This window comes from Carcharodon carcharias, chromosome 8 (assembly GCF_017639515.1).
Source record: "Carcharodon carcharias isolate sCarCar2 chromosome 8, sCarCar2.pri, whole genome shotgun sequence".
NCBI classification, from domain to species: domain Eukaryota; kingdom Metazoa; phylum Chordata; class Chondrichthyes; order Lamniformes; family Lamnidae; genus Carcharodon; species Carcharodon carcharias.
Window position 1 is genome coordinate 143706716 of NC_054474.1, and position 20376 is coordinate 143727091.

The 20376-nt window shown below is 50.0% G+C and overlaps 1 protein-coding gene across 1 annotated transcript in view; it reads right to left on the reverse strand.

Annotated features, from left to right (window-relative positions):
• vav2 (vav 2 guanine nucleotide exchange factor) overlaps window positions 1–20376 on the reverse strand; it is a 204361-nt gene that overhangs the window by 37984 nt on the left and 146001 nt on the right. The window contains exons 9-15 of the mRNA XM_041194013.1: window positions 18371–18470; window positions 14169–14264; window positions 13672–13740; window positions 9001–9087; window positions 6648–6733; window positions 5897–6029; window positions 137–246 (exon numbers count right to left, since the gene is read on the reverse strand). Of these exons, the coding sequence (XP_041049947.1) occupies window positions 137–246; window positions 5897–6029; window positions 6648–6733; window positions 9001–9087; window positions 13672–13740; window positions 14169–14264; window positions 18371–18470 (681 nt within the window). The remainder of the gene's footprint in view (window positions 1–136; window positions 247–5896; window positions 6030–6647; window positions 6734–9000; window positions 9088–13671; window positions 13741–14168; window positions 14265–18370; window positions 18471–20376) is intronic.

Consider the following 20376-nt stretch of genomic DNA (forward strand, 5'->3'; position numbering starts at 1 on the left):
GATAATAAACCCATTCACAGCAATCTCTCCAAGCTGCTTTCACAAGTTCAATTTCAGTTCAGGTCAGAACAGGCAGCCTTGAACTGTGGCTCACAGTCACATTCAGGCAGATCATAGCTTCAGACACATGACTCACATTGCCATTTCAAACTGCTCCATCCATTTCCTCTTCATATCCTCCGTTTTACAAAACAGTTGGAAACCCTGTTTCCCCTGAAGGTGAATTAAATAAAAAGCGTAGGACCACTGGAAAATATAAGAGTAAAATTCCCCAGGTTATAAACACAGACACAATGTCAGAAGCAATGATTCCACAAACCAGGGCATACCTGAGGGGCTCATCACCCGCCCGAGGGGCAATTCACCTGCCCGAGAGGCTCATCTCCCGCCCGAGGGGCAATTCACCCATCTGAGGGGCTCATCGCCCGCCCGAGGGGCAATTCAACAGACCGAGGGGAAAATCAAGCACCTGAGAGGCACAGGTGTCTCAAATCCTTTGGAAACTGTCAAGAGTTAAACCTTCTTCCTGCAGAACGTCATTGCTTCAAGCTGAACGTTCCTCAACTTTGCTGCAGTCCTCCAGCCCTGTTCTGACAGCAGCCCCCTACCCCCACAAACTTCAGCTGTGCTCTGACTGCCCATCCTCAGCTCCGCCACCTCAACTTCTGCAATGCCCCGAAGCCCATCTCTGGTCCCACTCTGATCTCCCCCGCCCCTGGCTCCAGCAGCTGATAGATGATATAATTCGCCTCCTATTAGCCTGTGCTAATCGTTGTGCTAACGATTTCTAACTTAGCACTTGTTTTGTTCCGAGTCCAGGTTATGCAACCAGCCCTGGTAGAAAAGTTTGATTAGGAATCTAGTCAAGCTCATTGTAATATTTAGGATGAAGCAGGTCACTGTCTCTTCCCAACAACACCAGCTGAATCTGTAGCCCCTGTCCTGTCCCATACTGGGAATACTGGCTTTAACCAGACTTGCAACCTTCCAGTTCAACTGGCTGCTGTTTCCTTGGTACATCTGTTTATTTAACATTCTGTAATTGTGTTCAAACTGCTGCTCTCATTTCAGCCGTAAATCACAGGCTTTTATGAAGCAGCAGCTGCAATCTCTCCCATTCCTCTGAAAAAACGGCTCACGATCAGACAGCAACACACGCTAGTCCCTGCTCACTCACATTACATTCTTTCCCTGTTTAAATGACTGGCAGAACGAGAACCTGAGCAGCTGTGAGAAACTGGAACTCCAAGAAGGTCACAGACTGTGCGGAGCACAAATCTTCACCAAGTAAACATTCATTCGGTAACCAGCAGCACAAACTATCACTGGGTAAATGGTCACCAATAACCAGTAGCACAAACTATTCTGAGGTTCTTTTCAGAGTTTCCTAAGCAGCTCATTTACACATACTCATTTACACACAGCTCATTTACACATACTCACCATCTTCCCATGGGACTGAGAGGCATGAAAGGACAGAGCAGAGAAATCATCAGCACAGAGTCAGATTTAACAAACGTGAAAGATCATTAAGTGTGATTGTGGGATTCACTCCCTCAATGTTTTTTATTCATTCATGGGATGTGGGCTTCGCTGGCTGGGCCAGCATTCATTGTCCATCCCTATTTTTTCTTGAGAAGGTGGTGGTGAGCTGCCTGCTTGACCACTGCAGTCCATGTGGTGTAGGTACACCCGCAGTGCTTTCAGAAAGGGAATTCCAGGATTTTGACCCAGCGACAGTGAAGGACCGGCGATATATTTCCAAGTCAGGATGGTGAGTGACTTGGAGGGGAAACTCCAGGTGGTGGTGTTCCCAGCTATCTGCTGCCCTTGTCCTTCTTGATGGTAGTGGGCGTGGGTTTGGAAGGTGCTGTTGAAAGAGCCTTGGTGAGTTCCTACAGTGCATCTTGTAGATGGTACACACTGCTGCTACTGTGCATCAGTGGTGGAGGGCGTGAATGTTTGTGGATGGAGTGCCATTCAAGTGGGCTGCTTTATCCTGGATGGTGTCAAGCTTCTTAAGTGTTATTGGAGCTGCACTCATCCAGGCAAGTGGGGAGTATTCCATCACACTCCTGACTTGTGCCTTGTAGATTGTGGACAGGCTTTGGGGAGTCAGAAGGTGAGTTATTCGCCGCAAGATTCCCAGCCTCTGATCTGCCCTTTTTTATGCCTAGTCCAGTTCAGGTTCTGGTTAATGGTAACCCCAAGATGTTGGAAGTGGGGGATTCAGCAATGTTAATGCCATTGAATGATTAGATGGTTAGATTCATTCTTGTGGGAGATGGTCATTGCCTGGCACTTGTATGGGGCGAATGTCACTTGCTCAAGCTTGTGTCACAAGCTTGGATATTGTCTAGGTCTTTCTGAATTTGGACATGGACTGTTTCAGTATCTGAGGAGTCTCGAATATTGAACATTGTGCAATCATCAGCAAACATTCCCACTTCTAACCTTATGATGGAAGGCAGGTCATTGATGAAGCAGCTGAAGAAGGTTGGGCCGAGGACACTACCCTGAGGAACTCCTGCAGTGATGTCCTAGGACTGAGATAATTGATCTCCAACAACCACCACCATCTTCCTTTGTGCTAGGTATGACTCCAACCAGCGAGAGATTCCCCCCTGATGCCCATTGACTCCAATTTTGCTCAAGCTCCTTGATGCCACACTCTGTCAAATGCTGTCTTGATGTCAAGGGCAGTCACTCTCACTTCACCTCGGGTTTTGTCCATGTTTGAATCAAGGTTGTAATGAGGCAAGGAGCTGAGTGACCCTGGCGGAACCCAAACTGGGCATCAGTGAGCAGGTTATTGCTAAGGAAATACCACTTGATAGCACTGTCTATGACAAATTCGATCAATTTACTGATGATGGAGAGTAGACTGATGGGGTCATAATTGGCTGGGTTGGATTTGTTTTGTTTTTGTGTACAGGACTGGGCAATTTTCCACATTGCTGGGTAAATGCCAGTATTGTAGCTGTGCTGGAACAGCTTGGTTAGGGGCGTGGCAAGTTCTGGAACACAAGTCTTCTGTACTATTGCCGGAATATTGTCAGGGTCCATAGCCTATGCAGCATCTAGTGCCTTCAGCCGTTTCTTGATATCACGTGGAGTGAATTGAATTGGCTGAAGACTGATATCTGTGATACTGGGGAGTTCCGGAGAAGGCCGAGATGGATCATCCACTTAGCACTTCTCACTTAAGATTGTTGCAAATGCTTCAGCCTTATCTTTTGCACTGACGTATTGGGCTCCCCCAGCATTGAGCCTCTTCCTCCAGTGAGGTGTTTAGTTGTCCACTTCCATTCACGACTTGATGTGGCAGGACTGCAGACCTTAGATCTGATCTGTTGGTTATGGGATCGCTTAGCCCTGTCTATCACTTTCTGCTTATGCTGTCTGGCACGTAACTAGTCCTGTGTTGTAGCGTCACCAGGTTGAGACCTCATTATTACATATGTCCAGTGCTGCTCCAGGCATGCCCTCCTGCACTCTTCATTGAACCAGGATTGATCTCCGGCTCGTTGGCAATTGTCGAGTGCAGGATATGCTGGGTTGAGTACAATTCTGCTCCTGCTGGTGGCCCACAGCACCTCATAATGCCCAGCCTTGAGTTGCTGGATCTTTTTGAAATCTATCCCATTTAGAGCGGTGGTAGTGCCACATAACACGATGGACGGTATCCTCAATGTGAAGATGGATCTTCGTCTCCACAAGAGTTGTGCGGTGGTCACGCCTACTGATACTGTCATGGACAGATGCATCTGTGGCAGGCAGGTTGGTGAGGAAGAGGTCAAGTATATTTTTCTCTCTTGTTGGTTCTCTCACCACCTGCTCAGACCCAATCTAGCAGCTATGTCATTTAGGACTCAGCCAGCTCGGTCTGTGGTGGTGCTCCCAAGCAACTCTTGGGTGACGAACATTGAAGTTCCCTGAGAGTACATTCTGCGCCCTTGCCACCCTCAGTGCTTCCTCCAAGTAACGATCAACATGGAGGAGCACTGATTCATCAGCTGAGGGAGGGCAGTACATGGTAATCAGCAGGAGGTTTCCTTGCCCATGTTTGACCTGATGCCATGATACTTCATGGGGTCCAAAGTCGATGTTAAGGACTCCCCCGATTGAATACCACTGTGCCACCACCTCTGCTGGGTCCGACCTGCTAGTGGGACAGGACATGCCCAGGGATGGTGATGTCTGGGACATTATCTGTAAGGTATGATTCTGTGAGGATGAGTATGTCAGGCTTTTGCCTGACTAATCTGGGAGACAGCTCTCCCAATTTTGGCACTAGCCCCAAGATGTTAGTAAGGAGGAGTTTGCAGGGTTGATAGGGCTGAGATTGCCATTGTCATTTCCAGTGTCTAGGTCGATGCGGGGTGGTCTGTCCGGTTTAATTCCTTTTTTGTGACTTTGTAGCGGTTTGATGCAACTGAGTGTCTTGCTCGGCCATTTCAGAGGGCATTTTAGAGTCAGCCACATTGCTGTGGGTCTGGAGTCACATGTCGGCCAGACCAGGTAAGGACAGCAGATTTCCTTTCCTGAAGGACATTAGTGAACCAGGTGGATTTTTACAACAACCGGTAACGATTTCATGATCATCGTTCGAGTTTTAATTCCAGATTTTTATTGAATTTAAGTGGTGGGATTGAAACCTGGATCTGCAGCATTACCCGCGGTCTCTGGATTACTAGTCCAGTGACAATACTGCCATACCCACCCCCCTCATTTACACCATCATGTAACATTGTGCTAGAAGCTTAATAAAATGAAGGACCAGACATCATCCACCGGAAGCTTCCTACCAAGCAGAGCACCAGGCCCCATTCTGGACAGAGTTAGTTGTTTTCTGCCAGTCCCAGAGCTGAGCAGCCTGACAGAGAACAGAGTCAGGATTTACACTCCCCCAACGCTCACTCACTCGCACTCCCTCAACGTTCCCTCACTCACTCGCACTCCCTCAACGTTCCCTCACTCACTCGCATTCCAACACTCATTCACTCGCACTCCCCCAACGCTCACTCACTCACACTCCCCCAACGCTCACTCACTCGCACTCCCCCAATGCTCACTCACTTGCACTCCCCCAACGCTCACTCACTCGCACTCCCCCAATGCTCACTCACTCGCACTCCCCCAACGCTCCCTCACTCGCACTCGCCCAACGCTCACTCACTTGCACTCCCCCAACGCTCACTCACTCGCCCTCCCCCAACGCTCACTCACTCGCACTCCCCCAACGCTCACTCACTTGCACTCCCCCAACGCTCACTCACTCGCAGTCCCCCAACGCTCACTCACTCGCACTCCCCCAACGCTCACTCACTTGCACTCGCCCAATGCTCACTCACTTGCACTCCCCCAACGCTCACTCTCGCACTCCCCCAACATTCACTCACTCGTACTCCCCCAACGCTCACTCACTCTCACTCCCCCAACGCTCACTCACCCGCACTCCCCCAACGCTCACTCACCCGCACTCCCTTAACGCTCACTCACCCGCACTCCCCCATGCTCACTCACCCACACTCCCCCAATGCTCCCTTGTACTCCCTTAACGCTCGCTCACTCGCACTACCCCGACACTCACTCACTCTCACTCCCCCAATGCTTGCTCACTCACTCACACCTCCCCAACGCTCACTTGCCCACACTCCCCCAACGCTTGCTCACTCACTCACACCTCCTCAACGCTCACTTGCCCACACTCCCCCAACGCTTGCTCACTCACTCACACCTCCTCAACACTCACGCACTCTCAGTTGCTCACACCATCGTCCAGAAAGACAAGTCTGTGAAACACAGGCCTTGATTGAGAAATTTCACTTCCCCAGTATTCTGCAATTATGTAAAGTCTGTGCGTTTGAGTCAGGAATTCACATTCAGTAGTTACCTTTCTCAAATCCTTGTTATTCATTGGGTCATCAGTCACTTTATGAGACTGTAGATCGATCGTCTCTTTCAGTTCATAGCTGTAGCCTTTCCTCTTGCAGACAATCACTGCCTTATCGAAGAGGAACAGGTACCTGGAACACAAACAGCAATATTGCTGCAAATTATAACTGCAGCATTGTAAAAACACAAACAAGACGTTATTGCTTCAGTTCTAACTCTGGCAACCCACCCACCACTCCTAAAGACACTGACTCTCACTGGGGTACGGGTCCCACACACACTGACTCTCACTGGGGTACGGTCCCACACATACTGACTCTCACTGGGGTACAGGTCCCACACACACTGACACTCTCTGGGGTATGGGTCCCACACACACACTGACTTTCACTGGCGTACAGGTCCCACACACACTGACTCTCACTGGGGTACAGGTCCCACACACACTGACACTCACTGGGGCATGGGTCCCACACACACTCAGTGGTGAATGGATTTGAGATATTCTGAGGTTGATGTTATAGAAATGCAAGTCCGTCTTTTTTTGAAGGAGTCCCTCATACAATCCACTACGGGGCACCATAAGAATTTATAAACCTCACTCCCCAGGTGAAGCCTAATTTCAGCTCCGTAAGCTCCATCAGAACACGGGCCAGTCAACATCGAACCCCGGCTACAAGCAGATGAACACCTCAACCTTTAACCTGGTGCATCTCAGCACTCTGACCTTCAACCTCTGGTATACACACCGATCCTGTTTTGTTCTATTAACCGTGGAACAGACTTTCAATTCTCCATCAATCTTCGGCCTCCCATAATTTGCCAGCGATGTTTGCTGTCAAAACAAAGCAAGTCTGTGATAAACCCAATATTGACGCTTCCCGCAGATGCGCCAGCCTCTGATTTCCTACTGTTGCTTAACGCACTCTCTATTAGTGGGCACTCAATGCGGCCTTTACAATGGGAAGTGAATCATTGAACTCAGTTTGGGGTCGCTGTGAGGCCAATGTCCGGAGTCAGTGAGGGATCACTGATGGGCTGTGCCTAGGGTCAATGGAGGGTCAGTGAGGGGCTGTGGTGATGGTGATGGTGGTATTGATGCTGGACCAAGTAATCCAGAGACCCAGGGTTATGCTCTGGGGACTGGGTTCGAATCCTGCCACGGCAAATGATGGAATTTGAATTAGATAAAAATCTGGAATTAAAAAGTCTAATAATGACCATGAAACCATTGCCGATTGTTGTAAAAGTCCATCTGGTTCACTAATGCCCTTTATGGAGGGAAATCTGCCGTCCTTACCTAGTCTAGCCTACCTGTGACTCTAGACCCACAGCAATGTGGCTGCCCCTTGAACAAGGGCAATTAGAGAATGGGCAACAGCTAAAGAAGCCCACATCCCATGAATGAATAAAAAAATGAAAGACTGTGCCCGGGGTCGGTGCGGCGGGGCTGTGCACGGGGTCAGTGCAGGGGGGGGTGGGGGCTGTGCCTGGGGTCAGGGAGCGGGGCTGTGCCCAGGGTCAGGGGGGAGGGGCTGTGCCAGGGGTCAGGGGGGAGGGGCTGTACCCGGGGTCAGTGCAGGGGGGGCTGTGCCCAGGGTCAGTGCAGGGGGGGCTGTGCCCGGGGTCAGTGCAAGGGGGGGCTGTGTCCGGGGTCAGTGCAGGGGGTGCTGTGCCCGAGGTCATTGCGGGGGGGTTGTGCCCGGGGTCGGGGGGGGGAGGGGCTGTGCCCGGGGTCTGTGCGGGGGGGCTGTGCCCGGGGTCAGTGCGGCGGGGCTGTGCTCGGGGTCAGTGCGGCGGGGCTGTGCCCGGGGTCAGTGCAGGGGGTATTGTGCCCGAGGTCAGTGCAGGGGGGGTTGTGCCCGGGGTCGGGGGGGGAGGGGCTGTGCCCGGGGTCTGTGCGGCCAGGCTGTGCCTGGGGTCGTTGCGGCGGGGCTGTGCCCGGGGTCAGTGCGGGGGGGCTGTGCCCGGGGTCAGTGCGGCGGGGCTGTGCCCGGGGTCAGTGTGGTGGGGCTATGCCCGGGGTCAGTGCGGCGGGGCTGTGCCCGGGGTCAGTGTGGCAGGGCTATGCCCGGGGTCAGTGCGGCGGGGCTGTGCCCGGGGTCAGTGCGGCGGGGCTGTGCCCGGGGTCAGTGCGGCGGGGCTGTGCCCGGGGTCAGTGCGGGGGGGGCTGTGCCCGGGGTCAGTGCGGGGGGGCTGTGCCCGGGGTCAGTGCGGCGGGGCTGTGCCCGGGGTCAGTGCGGCGGGGCTGTGCCCGGGGTCAGTGTGGCGGGGCTATGCCCGGGGTCAGTGCGGCAGGGCTGTGCCCGGGGTCAGTGCGGAGGGGGCTGTGCCCGGGGTCAGTGCGGCGGGGCTGTGCCCGGGGTCAGTGCGGCGGGGCTGTGCCCGGGGTCAGTGCGGCGGGGCTGTGCCCGGGGTCAGTGCGGCGGGGCTGTGCCCGGGGTCAGTGCGGGGGGGGCTGTGCCCGGGGTCAGTGCGGCGGGGCTGTGCCCGGGGTCAGTGCGGGGGGGGCTGTGCCCGGGGTCAGGGGGGCGGGGCTGTGCCCGGGGTCAGTGCGGCGGGGCTGTGCCCGGGGTCAGTGCGGGGGGGGCTGTGCCCGGGGTCAGGGGGGCGGGGCTGTGCCTGGGGTCAGGGGCTGTGCCCGGGGTCAGGGGGGAGGGGCTGTGCCAGGGGTCAGGGGCTGTGCCCGGGGTCAGGGGGGAGGGGCTGTGCCCGGGGTCGTTGCGGCGGGGCTGTGCCCGGGGTCAGTGCAGGGGGGGCTGTGCCCGGGGTCAGTGCAAGGGGGGGCTGTGTCCGGAGTCAGTGCAGGGGGGGCTGTGCCCGAGGTCAGTGCAGGGGGGGCTGTGCCCGGGGTCAGGGGGGAGGAGCTGTGCCTGGGGTCGTTGCGGCGGGGCTGTGCCCGGGGTCAGTGCAGGGGGGGCTGTGCCCGGGGTCAGTGCGGGGGGGCTGTGCCCTGGGCCAATGCAGGGGGGGGGGTGGGGGGCTGTGCCCGGGGTCCGCTGGTGGGGGGGTGGGCCGTGTCCAGTGTCGGTGAGTGGGTTGTTAATGAGGGTTCAGTGGGTGAATGTGCACTCATCATTGTATCACAGAATCCCTGCTCACCAGATTCTCTATCGAACATTGGAATTCCGAGATCTTCTTCAGGGTCTCGTTGTCTCTCTTAACTTCATTGATGTACATCGCTAAATCCTGCAATGGAACAACTCTCACAGTCACTTCACACAGCAGCCTCAGCAGCTCTCCCTGCTAAGAAACTGAGCTATGCCCAATTTAACCTTTGACATGAATCTGACCCTCAATATTCTGACCTGTTTCCATTTCTTTGTCCAAATTCTGCCAGTTCCGAGCTCTGTGTTACATGTGGTCTGACTACGGTCCCAATCATGAGACCTAGGTGGCCATCTTGTACATCTAATTGACATGGACTGGCCAACTGCAGTCAATTGGCTCGATTTTAACTCGTGCAAGTGGGTGGGTTTTGAATGAACTAAACTCTTGCCCTAAGTCTTTGTTAATAACTTCTTCCTGCTCCCTCTTTCCTTCAATGCTATTTCTGGCTGGGTTAGCATTTCACAGGCAGCACCCAACTGTACAGCTCCTTATCCAAAGGGTCACATTTCATGTGTGAACCCTGGCAGCAAGTGTGGCTGGATGTTTGACCATGGTGCATCACTGTGAACCTAATCTGGGCTCTCATGCAATATAACAGTCTGGCACATACAGGGTTCATGTGTGACTGAGTACAGTACCACCCACACAGTGATTTAAGAGGGCACATGGCCCACACCTAGGGGTCAGTGTAGTGTGGGCCTGAGCCATGTGTACCAGCAAGCACGGAGACAGCTCTTAGCTTGAACCTTTTACAGTATATAGCTACATAGTCCTTGTAGTTAATAAATCCTGACAGTTAACCTACTTAAGACTACGAAGACTTCATTAAGATACCAAATAGCATCCAACACCCTACAACAGGCACTTAATCAGCTACCTAAACTGGGACACTGAGGCCAAAATTAACACAAAGTGAAATCAGTTATTCCCAAATAGATGGAGCCATGAATGTGTGTGTGTGTGTGTGTGTGTGTGTGTGTCTGCCTGTGTGTGTTGCGTGTGCATGTCTGCCTGTATGTGAGTTGTGTGCGTGTGTCTATGTGTTGTCAGGGTAATGAAGGAAAAACACCGAAATGCATCCGGAAATATTGGACTTTAAAAATAAGGCCTGAGTTTTTAAAAATGTACACAACCCACTGGCTGGAATGCTGCAGGGTGACTCCCTAAGAGGTAATGGAACCCCACCCTGTTGCCAGATAAGTATTTCTAAAGAGATCCAGAAACTAATTGCTCCCTCTGGTAGAGACAATGGGACATAATAGGAGATGAGTATCATCCCATCAAGAAATCCTGTGAGCAATGCCCAGACAGATCTGTGAATTCGCTTCCCACTTGGAATATACAAAGAAGGGGTTAAAAATGAGCTGAAAAGCTGCCTCAGTGTCTGTCTGTTGGTGGGTGTTCTGAGAGAGAGCAAGTGTTGGAAGTTTGACTCAGGAGTAACAGCCACATACAGTACCCCTGCAAATCGCCATCTTACAGGTATCCTGATCTCTCTCCCTCTCTACAAAATTCAACTTTACTGGAACCCGAAATCCGACTATTCATCTACCAGAGTCAACTCTACTAGAATCTGACTATTCGTTTACCGGAGTCAATTCTACTGGAATCTTGAATTGCAACAGCTGCAACGCTCAATCGCCTACTCCCTTCGAGTCAAGGATCATGCTGTATACCTTTTTTTATATATATATGGATATATGTTCACTTACTTCGAGCTAATTTCTTACTTTTAACCTGTATGACTGTGTATGCATGTGGTTTATCCTTTCTTGCCTTTAGTGGTTAGTAAACTTATTGTTACCTTTAACTCATGGGAGTCTGATCAAATTGGCTCCTTCAAAACCAGGACAACTGGGTTTGAGAAAAAGGTATCCGCGAAAGGGATCCTTTTTAGATTAAAACTCGTTGCGACCACCAGAGAGGGGATGGGGGGTTGCTGAATAAAGAAGGAGCCAGTTCATCCCTCCTCACCCGGCGCATAACAAGTTGAGGGTATCCCAGCCAGATGGTGGCAAATTGATGGGTCTCATCTGGATCAACAACCTTGGGGAACCTCACTTTGGTGGGTGGGGGGGTGTCATAACAGTATGTCTGCGTGTGCCTGTGCCTGTGCATGCACGCATCTGCCTGTGTGCGATTTAGGACTGGGCATTTATTGACTGACCAATCCACTGCCTCATACTGAAGTCTTAAAGACACCAATAATGTCAAAGGTACAGATTATCAAATATGACAGGATGTTTGCATTAGCCGGGAGATAAAAGAGCGTGAGAAGGAATGAGTGACAAGCTGGGGGATAAAAGAGCGAGTAGGATCGAGGGAGGAGCCTGGAGATAAAAGAGAGCAAGAAGGAGCGAGGGAGGGACCCAGGGGATAAAAGAGTGTGAGAAGGAGCGAGAGAGGAGCCGGGAGAAAATAAGAGTGCAAGAAGGAGCGAGAGTGGAGCTGGGAGAAAAAAAGTGAGAAGGAGCGAGAGCGGAGCCAGGAGAAAAAAAGTGAGAAGGAGAGAGAGCGGAGCTGGGAGAAAAAAAGTGAGAAGGAGCGAGAGCGGAGCCAGGAGAAAAAGAAGCACGAGGAGGAGTGAGAGAGGAGCTGGGAGATAAAAGAGCAAGAAAAGGAGCAAGAGAGGAACCGGGAGATAAAAGAGCTCGAGAAAGAGTGAGAGAGGAGCGGGAGATAAAAAAAGCGTGAGAAGAAGCGAAAGCGGAGCTGGGAGATAAAAGAGAGTGAGAAGGAGCGAGAGCGGAGCTGGGAGATAAAAGATAGTGAGAAGGAGCGAGAGCGGAGCTGGGAGATAAAAGAGAGTGAGAAGAAGCGAGAGGGGAGCTAGGAGATAGAGAGTGAGAAGGAACGAGAGCGGAGCTGGGAGATAAAAGAGAGTGAGAAGGAGCGAGAGGGGAGCTAGGAGATAGAGAGTGAGAAGGAGCGAGAGTGGAGCTGGGAGATAAAAGAGAGTCAGAAGGAGCGAGAGCGGAGCTGAGAGATAAAAGAGAGTGAGAAGGAGCGAGACCGAGCGATAAAGCTGCTGCTGAAGGTGCGTCTCAGTGGACTGGCAAGATTTGGAGAAAATCATGTGTGACATCATACTGGGAACTGGGTAAGTGATTGGTTGGTAAGTATGTTACTTGCTTTGCTCTTTCATCTTTGAAATACTGGTACAATTTATTGGTAACTGTAAGGTTTTCGTAATAGCAAAAGCAAAGACCACAGGGAATAGTAAGGTTTTTTAAATTAAAATAAATGAACATAAATAAAAACTTGAAAATAAACTAAAATGATTAAAACATGCACGTGTTTAATATGTAACATATCACTTTTAGTTGTAGGTGGATTTCCAGAAGGCATTTGATAAGGTCCCACAGCAAAGGTTATTGTGGAAAAGAAAAGCACATGGTGTAGGGGTTGACATATTAGCATGGATAGAAGATTGGCTGGCTGGCAGAAAGCAGAGAGTATGCATAAATAGGTCTTTTTCTGATTGACAGGATGTGACGAGTGAAGTCCCACAGGGGTCTGTGCTGGGGCCTCAGCTTTTTACAATTTATATCATTGACTTTGATGATGGAGCGAAGGCATGGTAGCTAAATTTGTAGATGACACAAAGATAGGTAGGAAAATAGGCTGAAGAGGACATGAGTTTGCAGACAGATATAGATAGTTTGAGTGACTGGACAAAAATCTGGCAGTTGAAGAACAATGTGGGAAAATCTGAAGTTCACTTTGGCAGGAAGAATAAAAAAGTAAACGTGAGCAACTGCGGAATTCTGAGGTGCAGATGGATCTAGGTGTTCTAGTGCATGAGTCACAAAAAGTTAGTATGCAGGTTCAGCAAATAATTAAGAAGGCTAATGGAAATCTATCCATTATTATGTAAGGGACTGAACAAAAAAGTAAGGATATTATGCTTCAGTTATACAGGGCATTGGTGAGACAGCATCTCGAATACTGTGTGCAGTTTTGGTCTCCTTATCTAAGGAAGGATGTAAGTGCATTGGAGGTGGTTCAAAAGAGATTTACTAGGTTGATATTTGGAATGAACAGGCTGTCTTATGAGGAAAGGTTAGACAGGTTGGGCTTGTATCCACTGGAATTTAGAAGAGTGAGGGGTGATTTGATTGAAGTATACAAGATGCTGAATGGTCTTGACAAGGTGGACGTGGAAAGGATGTTTCCTCTTGTGGGTGAGTCCAGAGCTAGGGGGCACTGTTTTAAAATTAGGACAGAGATGAGGAGAAATTTTTTCTGAGGATTGTGCGACTTTGGAACTCTCTGCCTCAGAAGGTGGTGGAGGCAGGTCATTAAATATTTTTAAGGCAGAGGTAGATAGATTCTTGTTAGGCAAGGGAATCAAAGGTTATTGGGAGTAGATGGGAAGTGGAAATCAAAACGCAAGAAGATCAGCCATGATCGAATGGAATGGTGGAGCAGACTGGAGGGGCTGAATGGCCTATTCCTGTTTCTTATGTTCATGCGTACTTATGTTTCCTTTATATAACTAAAATATTTATTTTTAAAAATTCACACTAAGAAACGGGAAATGTGAGCAACATTCGCTGCGAATTTCAGAATCAGGTTCAAATTTCGATCTGTTTAAATCTGGAAAATAGGGTCTGCAGCATCCGAAAGAGACCGGCGGTGCTCTCCCTCCAGGGCCCTCACCTGCATTGCCTCAAGAGCCTCCTTCAGTTGCTCTTTCTCGGGACGGTCATTTGAGTGACTCAGCAGCTCCTAGGGATGAAACAAGACACATTCTGAGTTTACAGCGATGCCGAGTGAGGAGATTGAGCTGTTTCATTGAATAATAAACAACAACACGGTCAGGGGCGGACGAGGGGTGGGGGGAGACCCTGGACGACAGATTCAGTCCATCAGAGCAACTTATTCCGAGTACCACAGAGGATGCTGCTCCGGACCCGCCCCTGGCCCCGCCCCCTCATTCCGACCTCGGAGCCGCCCCTCACTCCGACCAGCCCCGACATCGGACACGCCCCCCTCAGCCCCGACCTCGGACCCGTCCCCCTCGGCCCCGCCCCCCTCGGCACCGATCCCGGCCCAGCCTCCTTCAGCCCCGCCCCCCTCAGCCCTGACCTCGGCCCCGCCCCCTCGCCTGGACCCCGGACCCATGCTTATGATTCCTGGCTCCAGCTGACACTTACTTTCAGCAAGAGGTGATATTTTAAAACTCGCTGCATGGGAACAACCAACAGATCTTGCAGCTTAAATTTCCCTTCCTGAACTTTCAGGGTGCACTCCTGCACAAAGAAAACAAAAATATTTATTGAAACACAAGTCAGAAATGTTGAGGATAAAGGGCCCTTTGTTACTCTCAATTCAAAATGGATCTCACTTTCTAGTGGCTGAATGAGAGCGGGAATGAGTAAAGTGAGTGAGAATGGGGAGTTAATAGTAGATAATACGGAAATGGCGGAAGAAATGAACAAATATTTTGCTTCTGTCTTCACTATAGAGGATACAAATAATATTCCAATCATAGCTGCAAATCAGGAGGTGAAAGGGAGAGAGGAACCTGGTGAAATTGAAATCACTAGGGAAACGGCACTGAGCAAACTGAGTCCCAATGGAGCTTCAAGCTGGCAAGTCTCCGGGTCCCAAAATACTACATCCTAGGGTCTTAAAAGAAGTGGCTAATGAGGTAGTCAATGCGCTGGTGTTAATTTTCCAAAATTCACTAAATTCTGGAAAGGTTCCATAAGATTGGAAAGTAGCAAATATAACCCCTCTATTCAAGAAGGGAGGGAGTCAGAAAACAGGAAGTAGGCCAGTTAGCTTGCCGTCTGTCGTGGGGAAGTTATTAGAATCAATCATCAAGGAGGTTATAGCTGGGCACTTAGAAGAGCTCAAGGCAATTGGGAAGAGTCAGCATGGTTTTGTGAAAGGAAAATGATTAACCAATTTATTGGAGTTATTTGAAGGAGTAACAAGCGCAGTGGATAAAGGGGAGCCTGTAGACATACTGTACTTGGATTTCCAGAAGGCATTTGATAAGGTGCCACATCAAAGATTATTGCAGAAAATAAAAACGCATGGTGTCAGGGTAACATGTTAGCATGGATAGAAGATTGGCTGGCCGGCATATAGCAGCCAGTATGCATAAATGGGTCTTTTTCTGATTGGCAGGATGTGATGAGTGGAGCCCCACAGAGGCCTGTGCTGGGGCCTCAACTTTTTGCGATTTACATAAGTGACTTAGATGAGGGGAGTGAAGACATGGTAGCTAAATTTACAGATTGCACAAAGATAGGTAGGAAAGTATATTGTGAAGAGGACATGAGGGGGTTGCAGATGGATATGGATAGGTTGAGAGGGTGGGCAAAGATCTGGCAAATGGAGTTTAATACAGGGAAATGTGAAGTAGTTCACTTTGGCAGGAAGAACAAAAAATAGTTACTTAAATGGAGAACGGCTGCATAATTCTGAGGTGCAGAGGGATCTAGGTGTTCTAGTACATGAGTCACAAAAAGTTAGTATGCAGATACAGCAAGTAATTGAGAAGGCTAATGGAATGCTATCCTTTATTACGAGAGGGATTGAACATAAAAGTAAATATGTTATGCTTCAGTTGTACAAGGCTTTGGTGAGACCGCATCTCGAATACTATGTAGTTTTGGTCTCCTTATCTAAGGAAGGATGTAAATGCATTGGAGGCGGTTCAAAGGAGATTTACTAGATTGATACCTGGAATGAGTGGGTTGTCTTATGAGGAAAGGTTGGCCTGTTTCTACTGGAGTTTAGAAGAGCGAGGGGTGATTTGATTGAAGTATACAAGATCCTAAACGGCCTTGACATGGTGGACGTGGAAAGGATATTTCCTCTTGTCAGTGAGTCCAGAACTAGGGGACACTGAGTTAAAATTAGGGGTCACCCTTTTAGGACAGCGATGAGGAGAAATTTTTTCTCTCAGAGGATTGTGCGATTTTGGAATTTTCTGCCTCAGAAGGCGGTGGAGGTGGGGTCATTGAATATTTTTAAGGCAGAGGTAGATAGATTCTTATTAGGCAAGGGAATCAAAGGTTATTGGGGTTAAATGGGAATGGGGAATTCAAAATACAAGGTCATCAGCCATGATCTTATTGAATGGCAGAGCAGGCTCAAGGGGCCCGAATGGTCTACTCCTGTTCCTATTTCTTAAGTTCTTATGAATCACAGAGTTAAACAAGGAAACTATCAGCAACTCATATTCTGGATAGGAGAGCAAATGAGACAGGGCGTGCGCGAGCGATACAGGCCACGCTTGAGCAAGAGGGGGCAGAGAGCGTGAGAGAGACCCAGCGAAGGAGAGAAAGAGAGAGAGAGAGACCGAGGGAGAGAGGGAGAGAGAGAGACCGAGGGAGAGAGATAGGCCGAGATATAGAGACAGAGAGACCGAGGGAGAGAGAGAGAGACAGAGACCGACCGAAGGAGGAAGAGGGAGAGACTGACCGAGGGAAGGAGAGGGAGAGACTGACTGAGGGAGGGAGAGGGAGAGACTGACTGAGGGAGGGAGAGGGAGAGAGTGACCGAGGGAGGGAGAGGGAGAGACTGACCGAGGGAGGGAGAGAGATCGACCAAGGGGGAGAGAGAGAGACTGACCTAGGGAGAGACAGGCAGAAAGAGAGGGGCAGACCGAGAGAGAGAAAGAAAGAGAAAGAGAGAGTGTGTGTCAGGGAGAGAGAGAGACCACAATACGACCATAAGACGTAGGAGCAGAAGTAGGCCATTTGGCCAATCAAGTCTGCTCCGCCATTCAATGAGATCAAAGCTGAACTGATAATCCACAATTCCACTTTCCTGTCTTTTCCCCATAACCCTTGATTCCCTTACTGATTAAAAATGTCTATCTCAGCCTTAAATATATTTAACGACCCAGCTTTTACAGCCCTCTGCGGTAAAGAATTCCACAGATTCACTACCCTCAGATAGAAGAAATTCCTCCTCATCTCTGTCTTAAGTGGGCACCCCCTTACTCTGAGATTATGCCCTCTGGTCCTAGACTCTCCCACAGGGGGAAACAACCTCTCAGCATCTGCCCTGTTGAGCTCCCTAAGAATCTTATATGTTTCAATAAGGTCGCCTCTCATTCTTCTAAACTCCAATGAGTACAGGCCCAACATTCTCAACCTCTCCTCATAAGAAAATCCCTCCATACCCAGGATCAACCTAATGAACCTTCTCTGGAGTGCCTCCAACGTCAGTATAACTTTCCTTAGATAAGGGGTCCAAAACTGTTCACAGTATTTTAGCTGTGGTCTAACTAGTACCTTGTATAGTTTTAGCAAGACTTCCCTATTTTTATACTCCATTCCCTTTGAAATAAAGGCCAACATTCTATTAGCCTCTCCATTACCTGGTGAACTTGTATGTTAGCTTTTGGGATTCAAGCATGAGGAGCCCCAAATCCCTCTGTGCTCCAGCTTTCTGCAGTCTTTCTCCATTTAAATAATATGCAGCTCCTCTATTCTTCCTGCCAAAGTGCATAACCTCACATTTTCCCACAGTATATTCCATCTGCCAAGTTTTTGTCCACTCACTTAAGATTCAGGGAGAGTGTGTCAGGGGATGGGGTTGGGGGGCAGGGAAGAGAGTCAGGGGGTGGTGCAGGGGAGAGAGTCGAGGGGGGGCAGGGGAGAGAGTCGGGGGCGAGAGAGAGAGAGAATTGGGGGAGAGAGAGTCGGGGGGAGAGAGAGAGGATCGGGGGGAGAAAGAGGATCAGGGGGGTGGGGAGAGAGAATCGTGGAGGGGAGAGAGAGAATTGGGTGAGGGGTAGAGAATTGGGGGGGGTAGAGAGAGAGTGAGAGAGAGAGAGTCGGGGAGGGGAGAGAAAGAGAGTCAGGGGGAAGAGAGAGAGAGCCAGGCGGGAGAGAGAGAGAAGTCGGGGGGAGAGAGAGAGAGAGAGTCGGTGGGGGGGGAGAGAATTTCTTATTCATTCACAGAGTGAGCTTCACTTGCTGGGTCAGCATTTATTGCCCATCCTTAGTTGCCCTTGAGAAGGTGGTGGTGAGCTACCTTCTTGAACCACTGCAGTCCATGTGGTGTAGATACACCCACAGTGCTGTTCGGGAAGGAGTTCCAGGGTTTTGACCCAGCGACAGTGAAGGAATGGTGACATATTTCCAAGTCAGGATGGTGAGTGGCTTGGAGGGGAACTTCCAGGTGGTGGTGTTCCCATGTGTCTGCTGCCCTTGTACTTCTAGATGATAGTGGTTGTGGGTTTGGAAGGTGCTGGTCTCAGGAAGAGAGAGAAAGTCAGGGAGAGAGAGTCAAGGAGAGAGAGTCAGGGAGACAGCATAAGAATTATTCCTATACCCTTGTATCATGTCTGTATCACTCCCATCCAATGACCTCCCGTGGTTTGATTTACCTCAATTTTGCTGCGAATTTCTTCCCGGGATGCCATCAGTTGGTCCAAGGTTTTTTGGGAAGTTTCCATCTGGCTGCAATATTTCCCATAAACAAGGAGCCTGCAATCAGAAATACAGAAAGGAATGAGGAGCGGGGGAGCAGAACGGGGGAGGGGAGGGGAGGAATAGAGGCGGGGGGTGGGAGAGGCGGGTGGTGGGTGGGGAAGATGCAGGTGAGGGGTGGGGAAGAGGCGGGTTGGGGGTAGGGAAGAGGCGGGGGAAGAAGTGGCGGGTGGGGGGGGAAGAGGGTGGAAGAGGAGGAGAGGCAGAGAAGGAGGAGAGGAGGATGAGGAGGGAAGGAGGAGGAGGGGGAGGAGAGGAGGATGAGGAGGGGAGGAGGAGGAGGGGGGAAGGGGAGGAGGGGGAAGAGGAGGAAGAGGGGGAAGAGGAGTGGGGGAAGAGGAGGAGGAGGGGGGAAGAGGAGCAGAGGAGGGGGGAAGCGGAGCAGAGGAAGGGGGGAAGAGAAGCAGAGGAAGGGGGGAAGAGGAGCAGAGGAGGGGGGAAGAGGAGCAGAGGGGGGAGAAGAGGAGAGATGGGGACGAGGAGGGGAGGAGGAGGACGGGGGGATGAGGAGGGGAGGAGGAAGACGGGGAAGGAAGAGGAGGGGAGGAGGAGGAGAGGAAAAGGAGGAGGGGGAGGAGGAGAGGAAAAGGAGGGGGGAGGAGGAGAGGAAAAGGAGGGGGGAGGAGGACGGGGAAGGGGGTTGAAGAGGAGGGGAGGAGGAGAGGAGGGGACGAGGAGGAGGGGAGGAGGAGAGGGGAGGCGGAGGGGGAAGAGGAGGGGTGGGGGAATGAGGCAGAACTGTCTGGAGTGCCTGCTGAGATAGGGTTTTCATATTACTGTGGCACATTGGTGGACATACCTGCAGAGATATGTGCAGACTGAGAAAGATTAGCTACCACCAAACACACAGATGCATGGCTGTGCACTCAGCTCCAATGAAACACATATATGCAATCGTAGAATTAGCAGGAATAGAGGACCATTTTCAGTTTATCAATATTACAGGAAATGAAACCAGACTGTGGCAGGAAGGGATATAGAGTACAAATCTAACAACAAATCAACAGATGAGACTAGAGGTTATAAAAAGAATAAAAGGCTAAAACTAAAGGCTTTGTATCTGAGTGCATGAAGCATTCATAACAAAACATGAACTGAGGGCGCACATAGAAATAAATAAGTATGATTTGATAGCCATTACGGAGATATGGCTGCAGGAGGACACGGATTGCAACCTTAATATTGAAGGATACAGGATATTTAGGAAGGACAGGAAGTGAGGAAAAGGTGGTAGGGTGGCTCTGTTAATTAATGATGGTATTAGCACAACAGAGGGGGATGACCTAAGCTCAGGAAACCAGAATGTGGAAGCGGTTTGGGTAGAGATGAGAAATGGTAAAGGCAAGAAGTCATTTGTGGGAGTTGTGTACAGGCCCCTAACAGTAACCACATGGTAGAATGGAGTAAAAAGGAAGAAATAATGGGAATTTGTCAGAAAGGCACAACAATAATCATGAGAGATTTTAATCTACATATAGACTGGGGAAGTCAGATGGGGAAAGGTAACCTAGATGAGGAGTTTACAGAATATTTTCATGACAGTTTCTTGGAACAGCATGCTCTGGAGCTAACCAGAGAGCTGGCTATACTAGACCTGGTATTGTGCAATGAGATGGGATTAATTAATGATTGAATTTTACATTTAGTTTGAGAGAAAGAGATGTGAGACTGGGACCATGTTTTTAAACTTAAATAAGGTAGCAAATGTAATTACTTTATTCAAAAAGGGAGGGAGACAGAAAGCAGGAAATTACAGGCCAGTTAGCTCAACATCTGTCATTGGGAAAATGTTAGAAGCTATAAATAAAGAAGCTATAGCAGGGCACTTGGATAAGTTCAAGGTAATCAGGCAGAGTCAACATGGTTTTGTGAAAGGGAAATCATGTTTAACCAATTTATTGGA